Source organism: Ambystoma mexicanum, chromosome 9 (assembly GCF_040938575.1).
Source record: "Ambystoma mexicanum isolate Mex_15411 chromosome 9, UKY_AmexF1_1, whole genome shotgun sequence".
Lineage (NCBI taxonomy): Eukaryota > Metazoa > Chordata > Amphibia > Caudata > Ambystomatidae > Ambystoma > Ambystoma mexicanum.
In genome coordinates, this window is record NC_090931.1 from 539812380 (window position 1) to 539836355 (window position 23976).

The 23976-nt window shown below is 45.5% G+C and overlaps 1 protein-coding gene across 1 annotated transcript in view; it reads right to left on the bottom strand.

The window, feature by feature from the left end:
• MED13 (mediator complex subunit 13) overlaps nucleotides 1–23976 on the bottom strand; it is a 1760496-nt gene that overhangs the window by 1412033 nt on the left and 324487 nt on the right. Inside the window, exon 9 of the mRNA XM_069615091.1 lies at nucleotides 17059–17739. Coding sequence (XP_069471192.1) covers nucleotides 17059–17739 — 681 coding nt within the window. The remainder of the gene's footprint in view (nucleotides 1–17058; nucleotides 17740–23976) is intronic.

Below are 23976 nucleotides of genomic sequence, written 5' to 3' on the forward strand. Positions count from 1 at the left end.
ATAAACTCTTTATGCGATAGTGGCTTAACCTGGGGTATCGGACACTCTCCGACTTGTTTCCCCGAGGGGAAATTCATCACCCCGCAGACATGGAGGACAGGACACTCCAAGTCGGTACTGGAGTTGCTGCATTACTTTAGACTTAGAGCAGCTGTGCAGGACATGTGGCCTTCATACCCGGACGAGCCCCGTGAATCCTCGGAGAGCTGCTACATTGCTAATTCCGCGGGGGTAGGAGCATAGCATCTGCCCTATATAAAATATTGATGGCGCAATCTGCAGAACCATCCCACAAGCTTCGGGACGAAGGAGTCATGACTTGGGGTTGGCAATCACTGATGACATGTGGGCAAAAATGTGCATACATACATGCAAGGTCTCCCTCACTCTAGATTTAGATGCATGCAATACAAACTCCTTAATCGCCTGTATTATACCCCTCACGTGGTGGGGAAATTCACACAATCAATCTCATGTCTGCCAGAGATGCAGATCCAATGAAGCGGATCATGCCCATATGTTCTGGTCCTGCGGGGCGTTGGCCCCGTTCTGGCAGGCTGTGCTCGAGGCCCTTAGAGGTGGAGTTCCGGATTCATCCTGATCCCCCTGGCTGTGCTGTTCAGATTATGGGAGGGAACTGGGATGAAACGGGTTGCTAAATTTTTGAATGTGGGAGCTATAGTGGCTAAAAGATGTATCCTGCAGTGCTGCAAGCGGCGCTCCCCCCCCTTCGCTAGAAATGTGGTTAAAGGCTCTCACCTGGACGCAAGTGTGATGATGACTATCAATACACTACCTGTGAATCCTCGCCCCAAAATGTGTGGCCAGAGTTTTGTAGCTATTTGATCAGTAAAGCTGACTTGGAGCTTCAGTCCTCGCCTCCGTCACCTAACCGGGTAGATGTGCAGCCTGGACTATGAACAGTCTCACTAGATCGGATTTGCTCTCGGAAAATGCCCTTGTGGTTTTTTTTTTTAAACTTATGCACTGCTTGTTTTCTTATGTCGCCGTGTTCTTAAGTATGAAATGCAGATTATCAATGTAATGTTTTCTGCACCTGCTACTGTTCCTTGCCAATTAAGAAAAGTTTAAAAAAGAGATGCGTCCTTGGTGAGAGCAGCTTCTACTGCGGGGGTGGTGAAGGTCTTCCCCTGCAAGAGGTTTTCCCTAGACTACCACTGCAGAGAGAGAAAGAGGGTTGCGGAGAAAACCACTAGATTGTCCCATTTTCCACCGGCCTGACACCATTGGCTCGAGAGCCACTCTTGCATAGGGTGCATGTGCAAAAGGTGCATGTTGGACTTCATAAATGCAGGAGGCCATCATTCCCAACGGTCGCATGGTTTTGCGTAGTCACCTCACGATTGGCCACATAGTGAGGGATCTGGAACAGCATGTTTTGGACCCTCCCTTTGAAGGGGAACACGAGCCAGTCTTTGGTCCGAATTATAGCCTCCAGAAATTGTTCGACTTGACTGGGGTCTAGGCTGGACTTTTTCTTGTTGATCGAGAATCGCACACTGAAGATGAAACCTACTGTCTTCTGGGTGTTTGATAAGCATGTTCCGTTATTAGCCAATCGTCGAGGTAAGGATAGACTGCCTGCGCAGGTGAGCCGCTACTACAGCCAGTACCTTCGTAAAAACCCTTGGGCCTGAGGCAATGCTGAAGGGAAGAACCTTGAACAGATAGCGTGTTCTCGATCATGATCCTTAGGTACTTTATGTGCGATGGCAACATTGAAATATGAAAGTATGCATCTTTCATATCCAGTGTTGCCATGTAATCGCTTCGTCAAAGATTACTTCCTGCAATGTTGTCACTGAACTTTTGGTGCTTGACAAATTTGTTCGCTGGGTGCAAGTGTAACAGAGGGCGCATGGTGAGATCCTTTTGGGTACAAGAAAGTACACTGAATAAATACCCTTGTGGACAACTTCTATGGTGCCCTTTTCCTGAAGGCTCTCGACTTCTCCCAAAAGAATCTGCAGGTGTGCAGCAGATAGGAGTCTGTTCCTTGGTGGCAGGCATCAAGGTGGCTGGTGGACCTAGATACAGTATCCGTGGGGGACCTTTTTGAGCACAGACTGGTCGAAGGTGATCCTCTCCGATGCGTGAAGAAAAGATGTTAGACGCCCCCCGACCGGGGAGGCACGGGAGGGGACCTGGACTGGCGAGTCATTTCAGAACGGAGGCGGGGTGCCTCTTGGGGTGGAGTTCCTGCTCCTACCTTTGCTTCTCCGTTGTGCCCTTTGCTGGTATTAGTTGCCAGCTGCACCTTATCTAGAGGACCATGGGGTACCTCCTGTGCCAAACTGGTTGTGTGGGGAACAGGAAAAAGACTGGACCCAAAAGGAACAGCGAGAGTTACCTCCCCATTGAGAAGGTTTAGCAGTGATCTGCTTAAGAGTCTCGTGCTCTTTTTTTCGCCGTCTCCAGGGCATCATCTACACCCTTCATCTACACCCTTACCAAACAGATTAGCGTCTTCCACTGGTTTGTTTATTAGGGAGGCCTGTGTTTCCAGCTTAAACACAGTTCTTAAGACACGCGTGCCTCTTGAGAAGCGTACCCTGGGCCAGAGTTTACCCTGCTATCTCTGCTGCATCTAATGTATTTTTTAGGATGTTGTGGGTCACACATTTTCCTTTCCGAGACAATCGCCAGTAGGTGTGATCGTACCGGTTCAGGGACTTCTTGGAGGCCCTCCTGAAGCAGGTTCCACTGCACATCACTAACTCGCAAAAAGTGTTGTATTAGCAATTCTTGCTGAATATGCTGCAGAGGTGGTGATACGTTAGACAATGGCATACCATTTCTTGCAGTCTTTGTCGGGGGTGCTTCTGCAGTCGATAGTGGCATCCCAGCCCTCTTCCTGGTGATAGTGACAACTAGGGAGTCTGGAGTGGCATGACCTCGGATGTACAATGGGTCAGGAGGAGAGGGGCAAAATATTTTTTACCTGAGGGTTGACAGCCCTTATAAGGGAAGGGGACAGCAAAGAAGATGAAAGGCCCTTCTTGATGGAATTTAGCTCGAGGATGGCCTGACTTTTGGGAACAGGGGGGCCCCTTTAGAAGGTCCTCAACAAAGTGAGTCTTGAACAGCTTCCTGCGTGGCAATTTTGAAATGGTCTGCAGCCCTTTTTAGGATTGCATTAAAAGCCATCCGATAGTCAATAGGTGATGCCTGCCTCTGGAGGCGTGGAGGGAGGATACAGACACATTGAGTCTGGGTCTGGGGTTGGAGTGGGGGGAAACCCAAGGTGCTTCCTTTACAGGCTGATCTTGACCCCAGTCTGGGCACTGGTCAGGTGTGTCCTATCCAAAAGGAGTGCCTTCCTGGTCATAGGGATCCGCATAGAACTCTTGAGGTTCAGAGAATTTAATAACTTCCTGTGGCGTTTGACTGGAAAGTTTCTGCACCTTTGGTAAACTAGGACAGGAACCCTCCCTATGTCTTCATTTTTCTGAGAAGTTTACAAACTGGCAGCTTGTCCATATAGGGAGGAACCATAGGGGTCATTGGGGGGCTGGGGGGGGGGGGGGGGGGCTCTCCAGGAGGAACATTCCTAAGACATTCTTAGTGAGGTGCTGGAACCCTTCTGAATACACCCCTTAGATGAGCGGTATGGTTTTCGCCACCGAAACCATAGTTGCGAGACTCTCGCGTAGCTCCAGTGGATGCGAGGGAGATTGACACACCTGTAGGCATCATGGTTTATGGCTTTGCCGAAACCTTTGGGGGGGCGATACACTCTTACAATGCGTGCTAGCGCTCGTGTGTTTTTTGGAAGCGACACCCTTATGTGTGGAATGCCTGGACGTATGTCAAGACTACATATGCAGAGAGGGTGGCCAACCATGAGGATTGGTAGGCGCTGTGGAAACCTGTGGTGGGCCTGTTGGAGTCTGATGCTTCCTCGAAGCCTCCGGCCAAGGAGGTCGTGGGGTTGAATGTTTAGCCTTGGATGGTGAGGTGTGCCCCCGTCGCTGGGATGTGATCTCCCCAGAGCAGTGATGGAGCCTGGGACGAGCAACTGGGAACTGGACGGTTCAGCGGAAAGGTCTATGGCCTCCACATCGGAGCCATGGCTGCTGCTAGAGTCCTCACTGACGGCACCTGTGGGGGTGGACCACATTTGGCCTGCATCGCGCAGGCCGCCCACTATTTCATCCGCCTATCTTTTGGTGTCTTTGGATGGAAAAGTTTGCAAGGACTGCTTGTGATCGCGAGGTAAGCCCCTATTGCACTTGCGATGGGTGTCCTGCCAAGGGTATTTTGTGTTACACGATACACAATTTAAAAGGAGTCCTCTCCGTAGCAGAGGTATGGGATGGCAGCCAGACCCGAAAGAATCAAACCCGCAGGCCCCACTCTTCCTACTGTATAGGCCTGGCCGGAAGGCAGAAGCCATGTCGTCAACCGCGTCAATCGATGCACGAGTCGCCGAAAGCCGTAGACTTCTTTGGCGAAGGGGTCCATGAACAGCCGTCTAAGATTAAAGTCGAAGACTATCATCGGTCGTGGGACAAAGAAATTAGAAATTTACAATATAGCTCTTTCAAGCTCTGCATAAGGCGACCAACTAGTTGGGCAGGGGGGGAAAAAAAACAATGAGGGACCTCGTTGCGCGAGGGATTTTGGGTACACTACACGTCACGGATAGTGTTACAGGCACGCCCATGTCGACGTCCCTTTCGATCCTCGAAAGACCAGATGCAATACTCTGTGGTTATCACTAGATGTCGGACTATATGCACAGCATGTGATTCTAAGGGTTTAGAAAACTATGTCTGGTCAACTGATATAGTCCCGGGTGAATCTTCTTCCTTTTTTTGTAATTTTCTCCAGCACCAGATATCTATATTGTGACCGTAGCAATATTGAAGTAAACTGTATTGTCTTGGATGATATCTTTTGGTATGCACCAATTTTAGTACCTTTTTGTTTGGGTGAATGCTATTAAACAGAACACATCATATTGTCCAAACGATAGTTGTGTATTTTAATGATACTTTATTTTTACTTTTTTGTTTCAGCACAAGTTATTCATCACTTTGCTCAATTTGTTTAATCTATATTGCATGTTATTGTATTTCTTCCTCTCAACACGTGTTTCACCTTGTGTGTAACAACGATCTTCAGGAGAGTGTCCATTCTTGCTTTTACTGTGTTTCTTCTGACTCCAGGCTGAAAAGTTTTACAATAGCTGTTATGTGGCACTTATCTCTGGAAAGTACGTTTGCCTCCTTTGCTGTTTATCCGTGGAAGAACTGGCTTGAAAACCCATACAGAAAGTAATGAAGTATCAAGCAAAGTGATGAATACCTTGTGCTAAAACAAAATGTGTTCTCTTCAATAACATTCACCCAAACAAAAAGGTGCCAAAATTGGCACATACCAAAAGATATCATTCAAGACAATACAGCATGCGATTCTAAGCAGCTTAACAGCATCAGAAATCTTATTCTTTTTGTCAAAGGGCACCTTCGCAGAGGTCAACAGGTGCCTGCCTTTATCTTGTGGTGGTAACCACCAAAAAGTAGGTTAACTGACCCCTGATGTAGAGGGGATCATTTTATTCTGGTTTGAAAACTTTTTCAATGCGAGGATTAACTGCCCTGGTTAAAGTGAGTTTAACTAGAGACGGCTGTACAGACAGGAGTAAGGGGGTCAGGGGGGACTATGCAGCTTTTGGCACACAAAATGTAATCTACAAAGTTCATATCTTGAAGGGCTTCCCATGTATCAATTTTAAAGTGTTGGGCTGTCTTAATTAGCAGTTCATTGTACTGCATCATATTACCAACTGGGGAATCAGCAATAGGCTGGTCCTGATCTTCTGGGGATGGTAGTATACATATCTGAATCTGATCTTTGGTGTATTGGTCGTCTTAAGAGACCTGATCACACTAAAGTGGGCTAGATAATGTATAGGTCATCTGAGGTGTCTTGACTGACAAAAGGTTGACTTATGGCAGTACTTGGCTGTGAGCGGTCTAGCCTCTTTTGTAGGTGGTTTCCCACAACGCTGTGGTTGTAGGGATTCCTCTGGGTGCCTGTCCATTAAATCTACAAAACACGAGATTCGCGTCATGACTTTCGAACTGGCCTGTGGTCCACTCAGAAGATTTTGGAAATGGGTGTGGCCCTGAGGGAGATTGTGCTGGATGAATGGTAGGTTTACCATGATGTAATGCCTCCTTTAATGTGTCTTGAGGGTGTGTAAAGTTTCTAATGTGACCTGTCCTGTTTGGATCTCGAGATATCTAGGGTTTCAACATTTTGCCTTTGAGGAGCGTCTTTGGGACATGCTTTACCCTGAATTGCGGCATTTTTGATGAGCGTGAACTGTGAGTCGATGGTTTAGTTTGACATTTGTTCTTCGGCATGTGAAAGAAGGGCCTTTTTGGAGCAGCGTCTCTGCTGCTCAGCCTCTTTTGGCATCCAGTAATGATTGCGAGGACCCAGACGACATTTTTTTCCTTTGACTCCACATGGCTGCATTTCGTCCATCCACCCCCCCCCCCCCCCCCCCGGCGTGGTTGGAATACAGCTGGGGGTTGTCTGTTAAGTGCTGTGATGGGTATGGGTGCCTATGCCGCCGGGTGTAGTCTATTACAGGACATCCGGCCTGCTTACTGGAGCTATGGGCCAGCACATGGGGACCCATAGTCTTTGGCGTCACCATGTACGCTGTAGCTACCTTCGTCAGACTCTTTGGAGCCTGTTAAATCGATGGACGTGTCGGCCTGCATGACGTGGGCAGCTCAACGTTTCATGCAGTAAACATTTAGGTTGTATACGAATTGTTTGTTTTACAACTGTTCGAATGACAATTGACCTTTTCACAATTGACCGAATTGTGAAGGTCAATTGTAACATATATGGGGGGGAAACCCCCCCACCCAACGCCAAACCCCCCAAAATATATATATATATGACAATGCATTACTTACCGTAAAAGCATTTGATGGTTGTATCTGCTTAGATTCACATGCTGTGCATAGGTCCGACATCCAGTGGTCACTGCGGAGTATTGCATTTTGTTTTTCGTAGTCGAAAAGGGGACGTCGACAAGGCGTGTCTGTAACACTATCCCTATAGTGACGTGCGTTGTACCCACAATCCCTCACGCGTCGAGGTCCCTCTGTTTGTATTTTTCTGCCCTGAGGGAGCCTTCTAGACGTGAGGGAGTACAGAAAAGAGAGAAATATAGTAGAGGATGTCTATGTTCCTTCCATCCGAGCGGGGAGGAAGGGCGGGCGCATGTGAATCTTAGCAGATACAACCATCAGAAATGCTTTTACGGTAAGTAATGCATTGTCTTCTGATGTTTGTTAATCTGCTTAGAATCACATGCTGTGCATCGACTAGCGAGCAGTACCTGGAGTTGGCGGTGGGTTATGAGAAGGAACAGTAGAGAAAAGATGTCTTAATACTGCCTGTCCCACCTGGGAGTCAGATCTAGAGTGTGCATCTAGACAGTAGTGTTTTGTAAAGGTGTGCACAGAACTCCAGGTAGCCGCTTTGCAGATGGACTCCAGGGGAACATTTGCAATGAATGCTATGGAAGCCCCAGTGCCTCGAGTGGAATGTGCTCTTGGCTTGAAGGGTAGTTCTCTCTTAGCAAGAGTGTAACAGAGAGTGATGCATTGTACAATCCATCTAGATATAGTGGATTTTGAAACTGCATCTCCTTCTCTTCCTGCTGCCACCGAGACAAAGAACTGATTAGTCTTTCTCAGTGATCTGGTTCTTTCCATGTAGAACATGACAGCTCTGCGTACATCTAGTGTATGCAGACTTTTTTCTCCCAAGCTGGAAGGGTTTTGAAAGAACGTTGGTAGTTCTATAGATTGGTTTACATGAAATTTCGAGATGAATTTTGGTGCAAACCTTGGGTGTGTGCGAAGACCCACCTTATCCTTGTGAACTGATACGAAGGGGTCTAGTACAGAAAGAGCCTGTAGTTCACTTACTCTCCTAATGGAGGTGATAGCTATTAGGAAAGCAGTCTTAAGAGTGAGGTATTTAAGAGTTGCCTAGTGCATGGGTTCGAAAGGAGTGCCCATGAGTCTAGAAAGTACCACGTTTAAGTCCCATCCAGGAGCTGGGTTAGCTATCGGGGGGTGTATTCTCTTTACCCCTTCCATAAAGGCCTTGATAACTGGTATCTTCCACCACGACACTAAGTTGGGAAGTGGTGTATGCAGAAAGTGCCGCTAGGTGGACTTTAATGGAATTAAACACTAGACCTGAATCCAGTAAATGGGTCAAGTACAGAATAATGTTAGTGGCAGAGCAGTCAACCGCGTTGATGTTCTTACTTCTACACCAGATGACAAATCTTTTCCACTTGCTAGAATAGCAGTGGCGAGTATTAGGTTTTCTGGCTTCCCTGAGGATGTCCATACATCTCTGAGGGAGATGTAAATGTCCAAATTCTATGATCTCAGGAGCCAGGCTGCTAAGATCATGGTCTGAGGGCATGGATGCAGTGTCCTGCCCTTGTCTTGTGACAGCATGTTGTACGGGCAGGGAAGTTTCATTGGGGGGGATAGGGACATCTCCATCAAGTGAGCGAACCATGGCTGCCGGTCCCACATTGGGGATACTAGTATCATGGTAACCTGCTCTTGGTGCATCTTGTGCACCACTCTGTTGAGGAGGGGAGTCGGGGGAAAGGCGTAAACAAATTTCCCTGACCATTGAATCAACAGACCGTTCCCCTTGGACTGGTTCTGGGGGTACCTGGAGGCGTAACTTTGGCATTGTGAGTTCTCCAGGGTTGCGAACAGGTCTATTTCCGGGAAACCCCATTGCGTGAAGACGTCTAAGACGATGTTTTCGTGTAATTGCCATTTGTACTCTTTGGGTAGGGGGAAGTCTCTGCTGAGTTTGTCTGCTAGCAGATTGAGTTCCCCTGGTACATGTTGTGATAGTAGGAACATGTTGTGTTTGAGAGCCCACTTCCATATATTCTGGGACAGGTTGGACAGTCCTGGAGAGTGAGTGCCCCCTTGCTTGTTGAGATAGTGCATGGCTGTGGTGCCGTCTGTGAGGACCATCACGGTCTTTCCTTGTAAGTGTTCCTGAAAGGCTTTCAGTGCTTTGAACACTGCTAATAGTTCCAGCAGGTTTATATGCTTGGATGCTACACTCGGAGTCCACACTCCGTGAGCAGTCTGATGGGATAGGTGAGCCCCCCCCATCCTGTAAGGGATGCGTCTGTGGTTAGAGTGGCTTCCACTGCGGGTGTGGCAAAAGTTTTCCCTAATAACAGGTTTTCCTTTGTCCACCACCGTAGCGAGAGAACCAAGGCCTGCGAGACCACCACCAGATCGTCCCATTGTCCGCTGGCCTGACACCACTGGCTGTAGCGCCAGTCTTGCATTGGGCGCAGGCGCGTGTGAGGTACCAAATAAATACATGACGCCATCATCCCTAGCAAGCGCATTGCTTTGCGTACCGTGACCTCTCGACCTGCCACATATTGGGGGATCTGAAACAGCATGTTTTGGACCCTCTCGTTGGAGGGGAAGACGAGGCCGTCCTTTGTTCGAATTAGAGCCCCTAGGAATTGTTTGATTTGGCTGGGGTCTAAGCTGGACTTCTTTTCGTTGATGGAGAAGCCCAGTTGGGACAAAAGGTCTACGGTCCTTTGGGTCTGGGAGAAGCATGTTTCGTAAGAATCCCCTGTTATGAGCCAGTCGTCGAGGTACGGGTAAACCGGGATGGATAATCTGCGCAGGTGGGCCGCTGCCACTGCCAGTACTTTCGTAAATACCCTTGGTGCAGATGCTATCCCGAAGGGTAGTACTCTGAACTGATAGTGTTTGTTCTCTATCTTGAACCTGAGGTATTTTCTGTGCGCTGGCAACATTAAAATATGAAAGTATGCATCTTTCATGTCTAGTGTTGTCATGTAATCCCCCTGTGATAACAGTGGGATTACTTCCTGCAAGGTCACCATACGAAACTTTTGGGGTTTGACAAAGTTGTTCGCTGGGCGCAGATCTAATACAGGGCGCATGGTTAAGTCCTTTTTGGGTTCAAGGAAGTACACTGAATAAATACCTTCTGTTACCTGAGATAGGGGGACAGCCTCTATAGCTTCTTTTTTCAGTAGCTCTTCTACTTCTTGAAGAAGAATAGTGAGGTGTTCGGGTGTCACGCGTTGGTTCCGTGGGGGTCTGTATTTCGGGGAACCGTTGAATTCGATGCAGTATCCGTGGGCTATGGTGGATAATACCCAGCGGTCTGACGTTATTCCCTCCCATGCTAAAAGGAACGATGTTAGCCGGCCCCCGACCGGTGATGCCTGGGAGGGGACCCGAATCTTTGGGTCATTTGTTGGTATTGGGCGTGGGGCCTTTTGGACTGGAGCCGCGCCCTCTTCCTTTGCCACGACGTTGGCCTCTTTGACTGAACTGGGTGCTTTGGTTAGAGGGCCAGTTGGTAGCAGAGTAAAATTGTTGTTGGCTTTGCTGCTGGCGTTGGCCACGAAAGGAGCGTCTATTGCCATAGCTGCGTCTGTTAGGAGGCCTAGAAATTTGGTCGAGTCTTGATGGTATCAAACTCCTTCTTCGCATGTTCTAGGGCCTCATCAACTGCTTTCCCAAACAGATGTGTTTGCTATATGGGCTTATTTATTAGGGAAGCCTGGGTTTCTGGCTTAAATCCCGAATTGCGCAGCCAGACATGGCGTTTGAGAAGTATTCCCTGAACCAGGGAGCGGCCAGCTGTCTCTGCGGCATCTAAGGAGTTCTTTACGATGCCCTGGTTTACAAGAGTTCCCTCTGATATAGTAGCCAACAGGCGTGAACGCAGGGGTTCTGGTGCGTCCTCTGCTTCGCTGCGCAGCTTGCTCCACTGTGCATCTGTGCAGCTAGCTAGTAGGGAATTGTTATTCGCGATCCTGGTTGAGAAGGCGGCGGATGTCGTGATTCTCTTCCCAAGTGCATAGAGCTTCTTGCCCTCTTTGTCAGGTGGTGCCTCACTAGTAGATAGTGGTACCCCCGCTCTCTTTCTTGTGTTAGTCACTACCAGAGAGTCCAGAATAGAATGACCCCTGATGTACAAAGGGTCAGAAGACGAAGGGCTGAAGAGCTTTTCTATCCGAGGGTTGACCCCTCTGACTAAGGCCGGATTGGAAAGGGAAGGAGTTATTCTTCTCTTTATAGAAGCCAGGAGCGGAATGGACTGGCTGACCGGGGCTTTTTCTTTAATAACCTTTTCTACAAAGTCTATGTCCGGAAGGTTCTCCCCTGTGTCTATTTCAAAATGCGATGCTGCCTTGCGCAATAGTGCATTAAGTGAAGGCTGGTCATCTATGGGGGAGGTGTTCCCAATAGGTGAGTCCTTGGGAGGAGAAGGATGAAAGACATCAGGGTCTGAGTGCACTGATGAGGATTGCCAGGGCTGTGAGGTAGCTGTATCTTCTTCAAAAGCTCCTGCGCTAGTGTAAGGGTCTTCCTCAAACCTCTCCTCCTCAAGTTCTTCCTCTCCACCTAAACACTCATCTTCCTGGAGGTATTGCTCCTCTTCAGTGAGGTCATATGCATCTGTAGAAGGGGGAAACAGCCTAGGAATCTTGACCCTAGGGTCATCCGGGGTCCATTCTCTTGGTCTTTTGGGTGTGGGTGGGTTTCGGCTACCCAAAAACCTCTCCATCTTTTCCATACAAGAATGGAGTCTTTCCAGGGTCTCATGGGGAACCCCTGAATAGTCTAGAGGGGGGAAATCAGTGTTTTCACCTTCAAAACGCTTTGAACGCTCCCACAACGTCGACGAAAGGTTTCCGTCGCCCTCAGAAAAGCCCTCCGGTAGTTCAGAGGTGCCTTTAGATGGATGGGGCAGTTCCTGGCTACTCTTGTGCTTTTTCGGCGTTTCTATATCCTTGGGTGCGGTATTCGACGTCTGTTTCGTCTTCCGCTTACGTTTGTCCTCGGAAACAATTCTCGCCAGACTCTCGACGACGAGTTCGTCAGTCGAGGGTTCTGGAGTCGGCGTTGCCTGCGTTGCGCGTTGTTTTTCGACGGCCGCTCTATGGAGCGTTACGTCAGATGTTGAGGAAGCGCCCGTATTAGATAAAAGCCCAATCGCTGGTCGCGGCTGCGTTTGCGGGTGGGGCTTGAGACCCTTGCGGTCTGAGGTCGACGCCGGAGTGCCCTGTGTCCCCTTCGGCGCTGGTGGATCCTTCGTCCTGGACGAAGAAGAGCCGTGGGTTGTGTGCTAAGGCCTATGGGGTCTGTGTGCGTCCTTGTCGCCGGGGTGTTCATCCCCATAAGCAGGGCGTGAGCCGAGCCCGTCGGGGCCGGGGACGGATGTCGAGGAGCGCAAGCGCTCCTTCTGGGGGTTAATGACTTCCGTAACGGACGTCGAGTTATCACCCTCCTCGTCACTTTCTGTAACAGCGGCGGGTGAGGAAACTGACTTAGACATCGCGTAGTCCTCCCACCTCTTAACTTTCCGTTCTTTAAGAGTTCTTGGTTTCAAGAGCTTACAGGCCGCGCAGCTGTCCTCTTTATGATCGAGGGGCAAGCAACGATTACAGAGCTTGCGTTTGTCCTTCCAAGTGTATTTGCCCCTACAGCTTGGGCAAAACTTAAAAGGTGTCCTCTCCATAGCTGAGGCAATAAAAACTGGTGATAACAACCCCAAAGGAAAGATAGGGGAGAAAGAAAGACATTCGACGAGAAGGTAAAAGTTCGAAACCCCCACTCTCCCTACTGTATGTTGGCCGGCGAGGCCTGGCCATGTGTTCGGCAGCGCCGAAGGATCTCCTCCGTCTCTTCTCCTCCGTCGAAAACTTGCTCGGCGGAGAAACAGCTTCACAGCTAACGTCGAGGGGAGGGATCTTTTAACAATAAGTATATATTAAGGACCGATGTCCGTAGTAATTGTTTAGCAATGTCTCTCTAGGAGCTCCGCGTAAGGCGACCATAAGCTGGGCGGAAAAAAACAATCTGAGGGACCTCGACGCGTGAGGGATTGTGGGTACAACGCACGTCACTATAGGGATAGTGTTACAGACACGCCTGGTCGACGTCCCCTTTTCGACTACGAAAAACAAAATGCAATACTCCGCAGTGACCACTGGATGTCGGACCTATGCACAGCATGTGATTCTAAGCAGATTAACAAACATCAGAAATATATATGCGCAGTCAATTGTGAAAAGGTCAATTGTGACCCTTTAAATTCATTCGAACAATTGTAAACGAACAATATGGGTAATATGAAGAATTTGCAAGACTTTTTGCGTGGTTTTGAGGAAGACAGTGGTTGCACACCCATTGCCATTCTTTCCAGAGTATTTGTGAATGCAGGACGGGCATAATTTAAAATGGGAGTATTTTCCATTTTGAATATTATGGGCAGCACGACAAATAATGGGAAGTGGTGTAAATTAATAAGCATTCTCTTAATCTAAGAGTAAATGGACACCCCCTCACCCCCTACTGTGATAGTTCCAAGCCTGGTGTAGGCTGAAGTCAGCGTTCGTCGAATGTAGCTGTAGCCATCTGTGAAACATCGCTGAAGTTATCAAGAAGTAGTAGGTGAACCAATATTGGAAACTGACAATATAGTAGAAAATATATAATAAATGGCATTAGCCAGGAGTCTCCACAACATGCAACAGACTATGATGGGAGATAAATCTGAGGGACAGACGTCTGAAGGACCATGTGTACAGTAGAAATCACACTAGCAATAGTATTACAAACACGCCCTTTCGACATACCTTTTCAAAATTCGAAAACAAGTCATGCAGTACTCTGAGACTACCCCCTAGATGCCAGCCTATGCATAGCAAGTGATCTAAGCAGATCCACAAGCCTCAGAAATGTGTATTATGGAGTTGCACAATAGAATGTTTTAGTTTGTGTGTTTGAGGCATAGAGTATAGCATTTTTATACAGTCCTGTCTAAATGGAATTTGTGTGCTTCACTGTGTGGGCTCCTTGTGGATCCCTGATCCCACACACCTACCTTTGACTGCTCTCAATTGCTACCTTGATTGGGTTTTGGCTAACCTCTCAGAATTGCCCTGGTCACTATAACTAGGGTAGCCTCCGGAAATCTGTCCACCAGGCCAGATTCTAGAAATCCATCTCAACAGCCATGTTGCTAGCAATTTGGTGATTTTAGTAGGTAGAGAACCAGTTTGCAAAACATACAGAATTGAGAGAAACGAAATGTGTCACCTCACATTGTGCTAAGGCTTGAAGTAACTTATCATAAATGTTGATTAACCTCCGACTGTCCACCATGCCAGGGGCACATACTGACAGGAGTAGGAGTACCAATGGCGATTAGGCTATACATAGATGCACACCCAAAGAATACATTCATTTAGGCTTACATACATGCCTGAAGGGCAAAGTTAGTTAATTGTCACAATATAGAGAGCATTCATGGCATTACAGTTAAGATAATGGGTTAAAAGATAAATAGAAGACAAAGCAATCAACAGAAAGCTGTAATACATACAATGTGCACCCTTGCTTGCTTAATCAAGGAAAGATTTACGAGTACAACTACAATCAGTAAAGTTAACGAAATATGCACAAATTCAACAGTCCCAGGTGACTTATTTACTCCAGAAGAGGCCTTGCCAAGGAGATTGCTTTATGACAATAATACACCAACCTTGTACAAACATACATCATCCCTAGCCAAAGGCCAATGATCCGAGGTCATGGGAGTCTTGGTCCATAACATCTGGAGAATCTCGGGTTGCAGGCAACAGTATATAAAGCATAAACACTTTCACCAGAAAATAAGCAATCACCCTGGCATCAAAAACTCCAATTTATATCAAAACTGTGGCACATGAAGTGTGCAACATATTTCACATGACTGACCAATATAGAGCTACTGCAGTAGACCAATGTGGTGATTGTAGATTTCCACCCCCGCGCGCCCCCCCCCCCTACAGTTTTCAAAGCACTTGGCTATAGAATGTGGTACTAGCAGCTATGGAATTCCAAGGACAGCCATTCAAGGAAACCAAAAAATCCTAAATTAACTCCTAAACAAACTGGAATGAAATGGGGTCTAGATTTTACATTGGTCGATCCCATCAATTGTTAAAAGGGGAGCCACATACTGCTTCGAAGCAGTCGAAATAATGAAAATGTTGACTGAACAAGGACCCGTACAATTTTAAGGGACATTTTAGCATTTCCGATTTAAAATTCCTATAGATCATTTCAAAATATTTATTTTCCAGCTTTTGTTCTTTTGACATAAATGAAACTATTGTTTATAGCCTGGGTCTTGAAATCCTCACGAACTTTGGAGGTAAGTAAAATCTTTTTAACGTCCCTTACCTATGGAGTCGTTTATCCTTAAGCACCAATCAGCCCATAAGGTTGTCAGAGCAAGTGGAATAGTGTCCCAATGTTATCTGTATTTTATTATTGTAGCACACACCACCATACAATAGTGCCCTGCTGGAGTATTTGTATCTTTAGTTTTAGCTATAAGGTGGCTACTTTAGCACGAACTATATTGCTTTAACGAACGCAAGAGGGACAATGCTCGCAGGGGTTTGGTTATTTACCCACCCATTGTCTACCCCCAAGGACATGCTAATACCTACGAGCATTGGCACACAGTTCTTGCCACCCTGCTCACACGCCCAAAAGCACACCCTTCTGGGATCTCCAGGCTCTCTTTATCAAGCCTTAAAACCAAGCTTTGTACTGAAAGCGCAGCCGTGGTTTTTTCAAGTGTCGGAGTTATTGCTATAATTGGTGCTGTAAACTTGCAAATGGTGTAATAAAAATGCCAAGTGCTGCATTCAGCGACTATTTATAAGCAGTACGAGTTTCCTTCACTTAAATCCTACTAAAAACAATCATTGGCAAAGCCACAGTTTTAGCTGTGCATAGGTATTAGATAAACATTCTTTAGGCGCTGCGATCATATGCCCAAGTATGTGAACCATATTCCAGCTGCTGCCATCAATAGCTAGTTGGTACCATTATGGCAATGCCTGGGAAATACTTAGTCTTCACCCAGGCCAAAACTTGTCATTGCCAGCGCTGGTTTCCCTTTTGGTCTGGCAACATTCTTTATGCATATTTTGGTGCAAATAGGTCATGAGAGGGAATTGCTGTTAAAGGTAGGTGCCTGCCCTATACCTATAAAGCAGGGTTTACTGGACACTGTTCACTTGCTACAGTTTCATGGCTTCATTTGATTTTACTATGTTCTAGTGCAACCTGTATGCAATCTCACAGGGAAATTACAGGAGTGCGTTTAGTACCATATGCTTTTCAGTTTTTACCAGCTTAGTGTGTCAAGACCTAAAACAGAGTTCCACACAGTGTAAACATGTGCTAACACATGACTATCTTCAAATGAGCCACTGATTACCCGAAGTCTGCATTGCTGCTCTGCCTAGGTTATCTTGAGAGTTTGGCTACATAGTGAGAATAACCGTTCAAACTACATTGCACTCTCAGAATCCTCCTCACCTCCTACGGCATTAGTTCTGTAAGTCCAGCTCAGTCATCAACATGCAACTTCCAAGAAAACTACATAGTAATTTAATCTTATGGACAGGGTTGTGGGCTTTTCTAAAGCAACTGAAGATTCCATAGAAAATAGTGAATGCATTTCCGTAGAATATATTGAAAATGTCAACCTCAATTTCAAAAAATTTGAGCCCAGTTCTATGCAAGTGTACGTCTTGTGAGTACCTTTTTCAGATTAATGGATAGCTAGTCTGACGCCAAGCAGTTTGCCTCTAAACCATAATCAATATAAAAAATGTTTTAATAATTTTTGAAAGTGTGGGGATGTCCCTGAAAAATGCAACCTATGCTTCAATGGGCAGTTATCCATCACTCAAACAAGCACATCGTATGAAATACAAAGCAATCATACATTAGTCATAGCATGTTACACGACCATCAAACCTATTGTACCATTTAAAGCTATTCAGAATAAAGTGAATACGCTGGTTGTGAAACACCAACCCAAGTTGAAATGTTATCCAACAATACAGCATTAAACGGAATAATGAAAAATACATACTCTGTAACAGAGGGGACATTCTCTTGAGGTACTGGATCATCTCTAAATTTGTCTTTCGGAAGGGATGGTGGGAGAAACTCAACATCTATCCTCTTTGGAACCTTGTAATAGTTCCAAGTGGCATCTTCGACTTCATCCTCCAAATGTACTGCTGGACCAACATAGACAGTCTGCTCCAAAACGTCTGGAAAAGGAAGAGGGAAAGACTGTGCTAAACTATCCAGTCTGTCATCCAATGCTTTCGCAGGAACCAAAGGCTCTGGTGTTGGCATTTGATAGAAATGCTGACTCTGAGGAGTTGAAGGGTTTTTAATGGCTTCTGTACCTTCATCACTGCCCTCACAAGGGTGAGGGCTAAGTGGTGGTGGCTGTGGAGAATTTACCATCTCTGTGCTATGCATTTGAGGAGTCTTTGCTACATCGTTAGGTCGAATATTCGAAAATCGTCCACGACTGTCCTGCGATCTAATCCCAAGCCTTTGAGTAGCTGACTCTGCATCCATTATATTTTCATCACTCACAGATGGACGATGATGGAAAGGAGTTGGAGGTCGTTTTTGCGGCTTGTCCCCTTTTTCTAGTTTCTCATTAGTCTTGTGCTTTGGAGCAGTCTGCTGTTGCTGACTTGCAGGCTGTGCCTGTCCTAGCTGACCAGGATTTCGTGCTTTCAAACTTTTGTGCCTACAAGAAAAATATAGTTATTCTTGTGCTTTTTTTCCCCTAGCAGTCAAACGCAACAATAAAGACATTTCTAGTAAGAAAATTGTTCTTCAAACAGAAGCTCACTACAGGAAGTCATTAATCGGTGCATCACTCCTAGGTGCTTTACAAAAGGACAGGTAAAATAGCAATGATACAAACCAGAAATGAGAGCGAGTGGATTAGGACCAAACCATGATGGTGTATATATAAACAAATTGCAAAGAAAACACCATATACAATATTCAAAAATGCAACACATAAGTAGATTGCAGTGATGGTTGGTTAGCGAAGGTGGATTGTCAGGTAATGACACTTGCATTCCTGCAGCACCATCTATCGATAGGCAATGTTTTAGTGTGGGCTTGAACCTCAGAAATGGATGAATTTGAAGTTAGGTGGTAAGGTGTTCGAGTGAAGGGGAGCATGTAGTGTTAAAGCAACAAAGTGACTGTTTGCAGTTGACAAATTATAAAACAGGTGGATAGGCAGAACATTTACTTGGCGAGCACTTCGTATCCAAGCATGAAGAGTAGAAGTAGTAATGAAGGGGAGAAAATCAACATGAGTCAACAAGGCAGGGCCAGGTGAGGTCACAAATAAAACAATTTAAAGCACATTTTCCATGGAAAACCAACCTGCGTGAAGCGCTGATTGTGGGAGATTAAGTTTAGCACTTTGATTAGAGGGGCAGTGAGTAAGTGATGGTAATGGAGCAAAGGCTATAGTACCATGCTGTCGGGGTGGGATGGAGGAGGGCAGAGAAGTAATTGTATGCTTACAACAAGGTTGAATATGAGGATCACTGAAAGATGGGCGATATTCGGTCAAGGTTTGTGGATATTTAGAAGGTGAATACTGGCAGTTAACACCAAAGACTTAATCGCTTCCGCTGCCTCATTCACAACTAAACTAATAAATGCAGTCAAACTAACAGTCTAAGCAGAATTGCCTTTCAATAGCTAGAGCCACCGTTGGCGCCAAACTAGACTATTGTAATCTCCTCTTAGCTGGCACCCCGGCAAAGAATTTGAACAGACTTAAAGTCATTCAAAGTAATGCTCTCAGAGCCACACTGAACATTTAAAAAAGATCTCACATGCCAGGCGCACGGCCCATTGCCTCCCACGTCAAAGAACACCTCACTTTCAAGACGCTGGCCATAACAAGTGCCTGGCGCTCACAGCCCGCACATACCTGTCTGAGAACATTTTCAGAGCCACCTCCGCCAGAGCCAAGAGAACGTGTCACGCCAACCAGTTGTACATCCCCACTATAAAAAGGGTCAAAGCAGGCGGCGCCAGCTTCCCTCACATTCCTCCTAAACTATGGAATGCCCTACCTAAAATCCTCAGAGCAGAGACCTCACATGTCCTTTTGGAAAATGATAAAAACTATGCTCTTTAACAGCCCCCAACAGCAATCAGCCTTAGTTTCTTCCCCCCCCCCCCCCCCCCCCCCCAAGGACTCTCACCATCCGGCCCTGTTCGAACTACCGCACTTAAGAGTCCCCCCTGCCCTTTCATCGTTATACCTTTGTCATTAACTTGTGCTACCTCACTGTTAGCATGTTCACTGTACAAACGAACAACAGCCAGGCTGTCTGTGTCGCCTAGGTTTCCTCCGCACAGATTTATTTTTATTTAACTAAGTAAGCCTGCTTGTGCGCTATATAAATGTTAAAAAAAAAAATCAAATAAGTGCTCAAGTTAGAGGTTGCCTTGAAAGGTTCTCTAGGTTTCAAGCCCTAGAGAGGGAAAGGAAATAAGGTGGCAATTTACTATAAGGGTTCGGGTAAAAAGATGGGAGGAAACCTAATTCAATCTGATAGTTGAGGAACAGGCAGTTTTCTAGTACGCATCTTAAAAATTGTCATACCTTTCATCTCACAAGTAACGTGCCAACTTTGAGGATTTCAGGCAGTCGATCTCACAGAAGAGCAAAAGTATTATTCAAAACAATTTCCTTAGACAATGAAAATGCATTCAACACTTCCAGGTGTTTTGGACTCCAGTGAGCTGTAGCCAGCATAGTTAAGTTATGGGGGCTCCTAGAAGCCACAGTCCAAAACATCTGGGGGGGTTGCAGATCCCTGCCTTAAGAGAACACTTTCAGTGGGGCTGGGGGAAGGAGACTTCAGCAACTTGTGTCAGGGGGTTTGGGGGGTGGGGGGTGTTGATGCAATCAGATCTGAGGAGGGACAGAATGTAGATGGTGTGTAGCAATTCTGTGCTGAAGATTGCTTTGGTGGTAGCCTCCGGTTGTGCAGTCTGACTAGCAGTAATGCATGCTAATTTGTCTCGTTTGATCCGTGGTTATACTGGTGAAAGGTTGGTTGTTACGAAACAGGTCTTTACAACTTTCCCTCCATAGTTTGACTGAACCCTATTTTTTGCTTTGTTTTTGATCATGTCCTGATTTTGAAGAGAAGTAAACCCTTCAGCTTCACTTATCTTTTGCTCATTGGTTATGGGGAAACCAACTAGTTCTTCAATCAGTACTGGGAAATTGTGTTTCACTCTTGCATTCTTGCATTTTTACATTGCAAGAAAGCACCTTACAGTGCAGTGGGGATACTTGTATAACCCTTACTTTTCACAGATCGGATTTTGTTACATGTGTGCCTAAAGACAAGCTGGTGACAGCAGTTACATTAATAGTTTTTGCTTGATTTTATCGTGCACATTTGCGTTTACCACGTAGGATAAGTGTCCTAAAATAGGAGCGGCATGGGATTTTTGCTTGTCCTTTGGCCAGATTATAGTTTGGCCCTCATCCTGCCTTCACAGGTGAAGAAATCCCACGTAAGGTCATGCACTTGCCCTAGAAAGCTGCTGCTTTCACGGGCTAGTGAAACTGTGTGGCCAAGGAAGTTGACGAACTTTCTAGTGCCAGCCCACTTCACTGGTGCCAGAATATTTGCTACTGGGGCAGATGTCAAACCAGTAGGTGCCCCAGATTGGACACTGCTGTTTGAATGGTGCACATCATTACCTTTGGTGTGCTAGAATTTATTTTTACCTCAGATTCTGTGTAAGAAAACACCAGCAGCCATTCGCCAGATCTAGATTGGAGCCAAGAATATTGCTCAGGGGAGCAGCCTGTTGATAACCAGAGGACTACTGCTGCAGTGGCCCAGCATCCCCTCTAGTGATTGGCCTGGTGAAGCCCTACTCACCTATCTGATCGGCAAAGACCATCAGTGCTTTTTTTTATTGTGTTTGATTCATCATTGAAACTTTACAATTTACAAAACATTAAAGAATTCATTTTCTTTTTTAAAAACATACTAATTCATGCACAATTCAGCAGCATTTACCAGTGTTGGTTAGGTTACAATTAAAACATGCTTGCAACATAATATTAAAATCATAAATCAAAATCATTTAGAGCAGTGGTGTGTTGCATTAATACTTCCAGGAAATTCGTTAACCTAATAAGTAAATTAATGCTATTCCCCCACATACACTTGTTCCATAGTGAGAGCCTCAAACGTTCCATACCGGAATGCCAATGACTCCCAAAATTGATAATTCTAATTTCCTCGAAATGTACACAATACATCACCAAATGCCTGAGAGATTCTACAGTTCCAGCAATATGGCAGAATCGACATTCCATACCAATATTACCAATCTTTTCCTTATTCCCAATCCATCTACCAATTCGATCATATGTAGGAAACTGATTTAAGCGAAAGCGCATAGATGTCTAGCAGCCAGACACGGAAATTGCAATAGGTATCTGGGAAAATCCCCCATTCTTCTTCTAAATACAGCATATTCTTTATATGCTATGTATTTACCTATACGATCGGATTGCAAACACCATGTCAACAGTTGGAATTTGCGCTTATTCGAGGGTAAACATAAAAATCAGATCCTCCTTAGATATATTTGTCGCTTCCAAAATCGAATCCATTTTCTTTAAAAATCTGGACATATCAGCTAGAGCTCCAGGCTTAATCATTGCGTTTAGGTCTACATGTAGTGAGTTCCTGATAGGACTCAACATTTCCCGATAATTATTCAGTTGCCTCCAATTCCATTTGGCGGAAAGAGGTAGAAGACCAAGCTCGTGTCCGATTAGGTCATTGGGAATAGATTTTGCTAAACACAATACCCTTTTCCACAATATACCTTGAAGCATATCCAGTATTTCATCGATCTCAATAAATAGATCAAGAATATATAGAATGCATGGCTCAATTTTTAGCAGATAAAATTGTACTATGGGAATTAAAGAAAAGGGACAGTATTTCCTGTATAAGATACACATCTGTGCAGTTAGAGGTTTCATTTTTTCCCTGAGCAACTTCTTCCACCACGTTTTAGAATTCTGATCGATAAGTGTGTATCCGAGGTAATGCATCTCATTTACCACCTCAAGCTCTACCAACCCAATTGAATTTCCTGATCCTTTTTCTTCAATAGGCAAATATTAAAATTTTCGATTTCGCCTAATCTATCTTTAAGTTGTGATCTTCTGCGAAAAGATAAAGGGCATCCAACTTGTTCTGCAGCCCAAATGGTGTTCTGTCGAACATCAACAGATCATCCGCAAAGTAAATACAGTTCAATTTGAGATGACCTAGCCTAACCGGATAGTTCATTACATCTTTCCAGATAATATCAATGGAAGAAAGGTATAAATTAAACAAACCGCTGCCAATGAACAACCTTGTTTCAACCCAATTTCTGTGGTAATTGCCTGGGTTAGGGTTCCAGTGCTATTAACACGCACCCTACAGTTCGTCCTAGAGCGCAACATTGCTATCAAAGTCACTAAGTGTACTGGAATCCCTAGGTATCATTATCTTCCATAGCTTAGATCTTATTACAGTATAAAAAGCTGAGTTTAGGTCAAGTGCAGCCATATAGACTGTCCCTATTCTCCCATTTTTTGTTTGACACTGCAAGAACGCAAGGATAGTGGCATTAAGAGTGCACCCGATAGCTTTTCGGAAGCCAATTTGATATTTTGAGAAGAAAGGGAATCCTGCAATTCCTTTAAAATTAGCTGCGAGAAAATCTTAGAAGAGGCATCCGTAAGTGATATCGGTCTAAAATTAGGGGATTATTTATGGGGCCTTTCTTATATATAGGCACTATTATGGACGAACACAATGAACTCTGAATTTGTTTTGTGACAAATATCTTGTCAAACTTTAATTTCAGAATTCCAGCCCAGAATTGCAGATCAAGTTTTACCACACACAAAGGGATCCCACCCGAGCCACATGCTTTAGAGTCCTTCAATTTCACGATGGCATCAATAATGTCTTCTACAGACCATGGACAGGACTCCAGAATATACTCTTAATAATCCACAGTACGTTCACCAGTGCTTAGCCCTTGAACTAGACTAGTGGGACCAACTTGTCTCAATGTCTTCGGGGATAAAGTCCATCAGCCTTAGGAAGTGTCCATGGACTGCCCGGTGGACTGCCCAGTTCCATCGTGGAGACTACCTAGCCAGAATAATCCCCGCTCTGCGTTCAAGCATGAAAATGTGGTGGTCGCCAGCTTGTGCCATTAGTCACCTCGTGAATATTCAGCTTCTTAACATAAAGGGAACCTCTCCTGGAGCTGCTTCTCTGAATCCGACTGAAGGGACCCATGCCGGCTGGAAGCCGATCATTGCAGGAATATTCCTTCCACCATCCTTTGAAGTGTCTGGAAAAGGTCTGCATCTCATCGACTAGGCTTGCATCTTGCAGTTGCATCAGACCAGAAAAAGCCTTGAATTTGCAAGCCCTGAGCGCCTTGCAACAAGAACAAAGAACGGAAGACTGCACTCCAGAGAACCCCAGACGACCCATTGCGATACCTGGGAAAATAGAGTCAGGGGTGAAGTAAGCATATTTGTGCCCATCAACCACTGCAGTGTGTCTCCAGCCTCCATAGAACATTGGGAACAAAGCCCTTGGTGTCCTCTCAATCTTAATTACCTTTGGTCATCAAACCTGGGTCAAGTATTGTGCCTTCGGTCTGGCTGCAAGAGGAGAACTTACCTGCGATGTGATGGCGATTCAGAATAGTTTCACATTATTTAGAAGTTCAGCAACAATTTACCAATACATACCTAATAAACCTTGTTTTGGAACTGGTGACATTTGGGCACTAGGCCTCAAACATCTTAGAGCTGAACTTCTAAAGTATAGCATAGAACTAGACTGGCTGTCATCATTTGACCTACACGGGAATCACTTGTTTTACA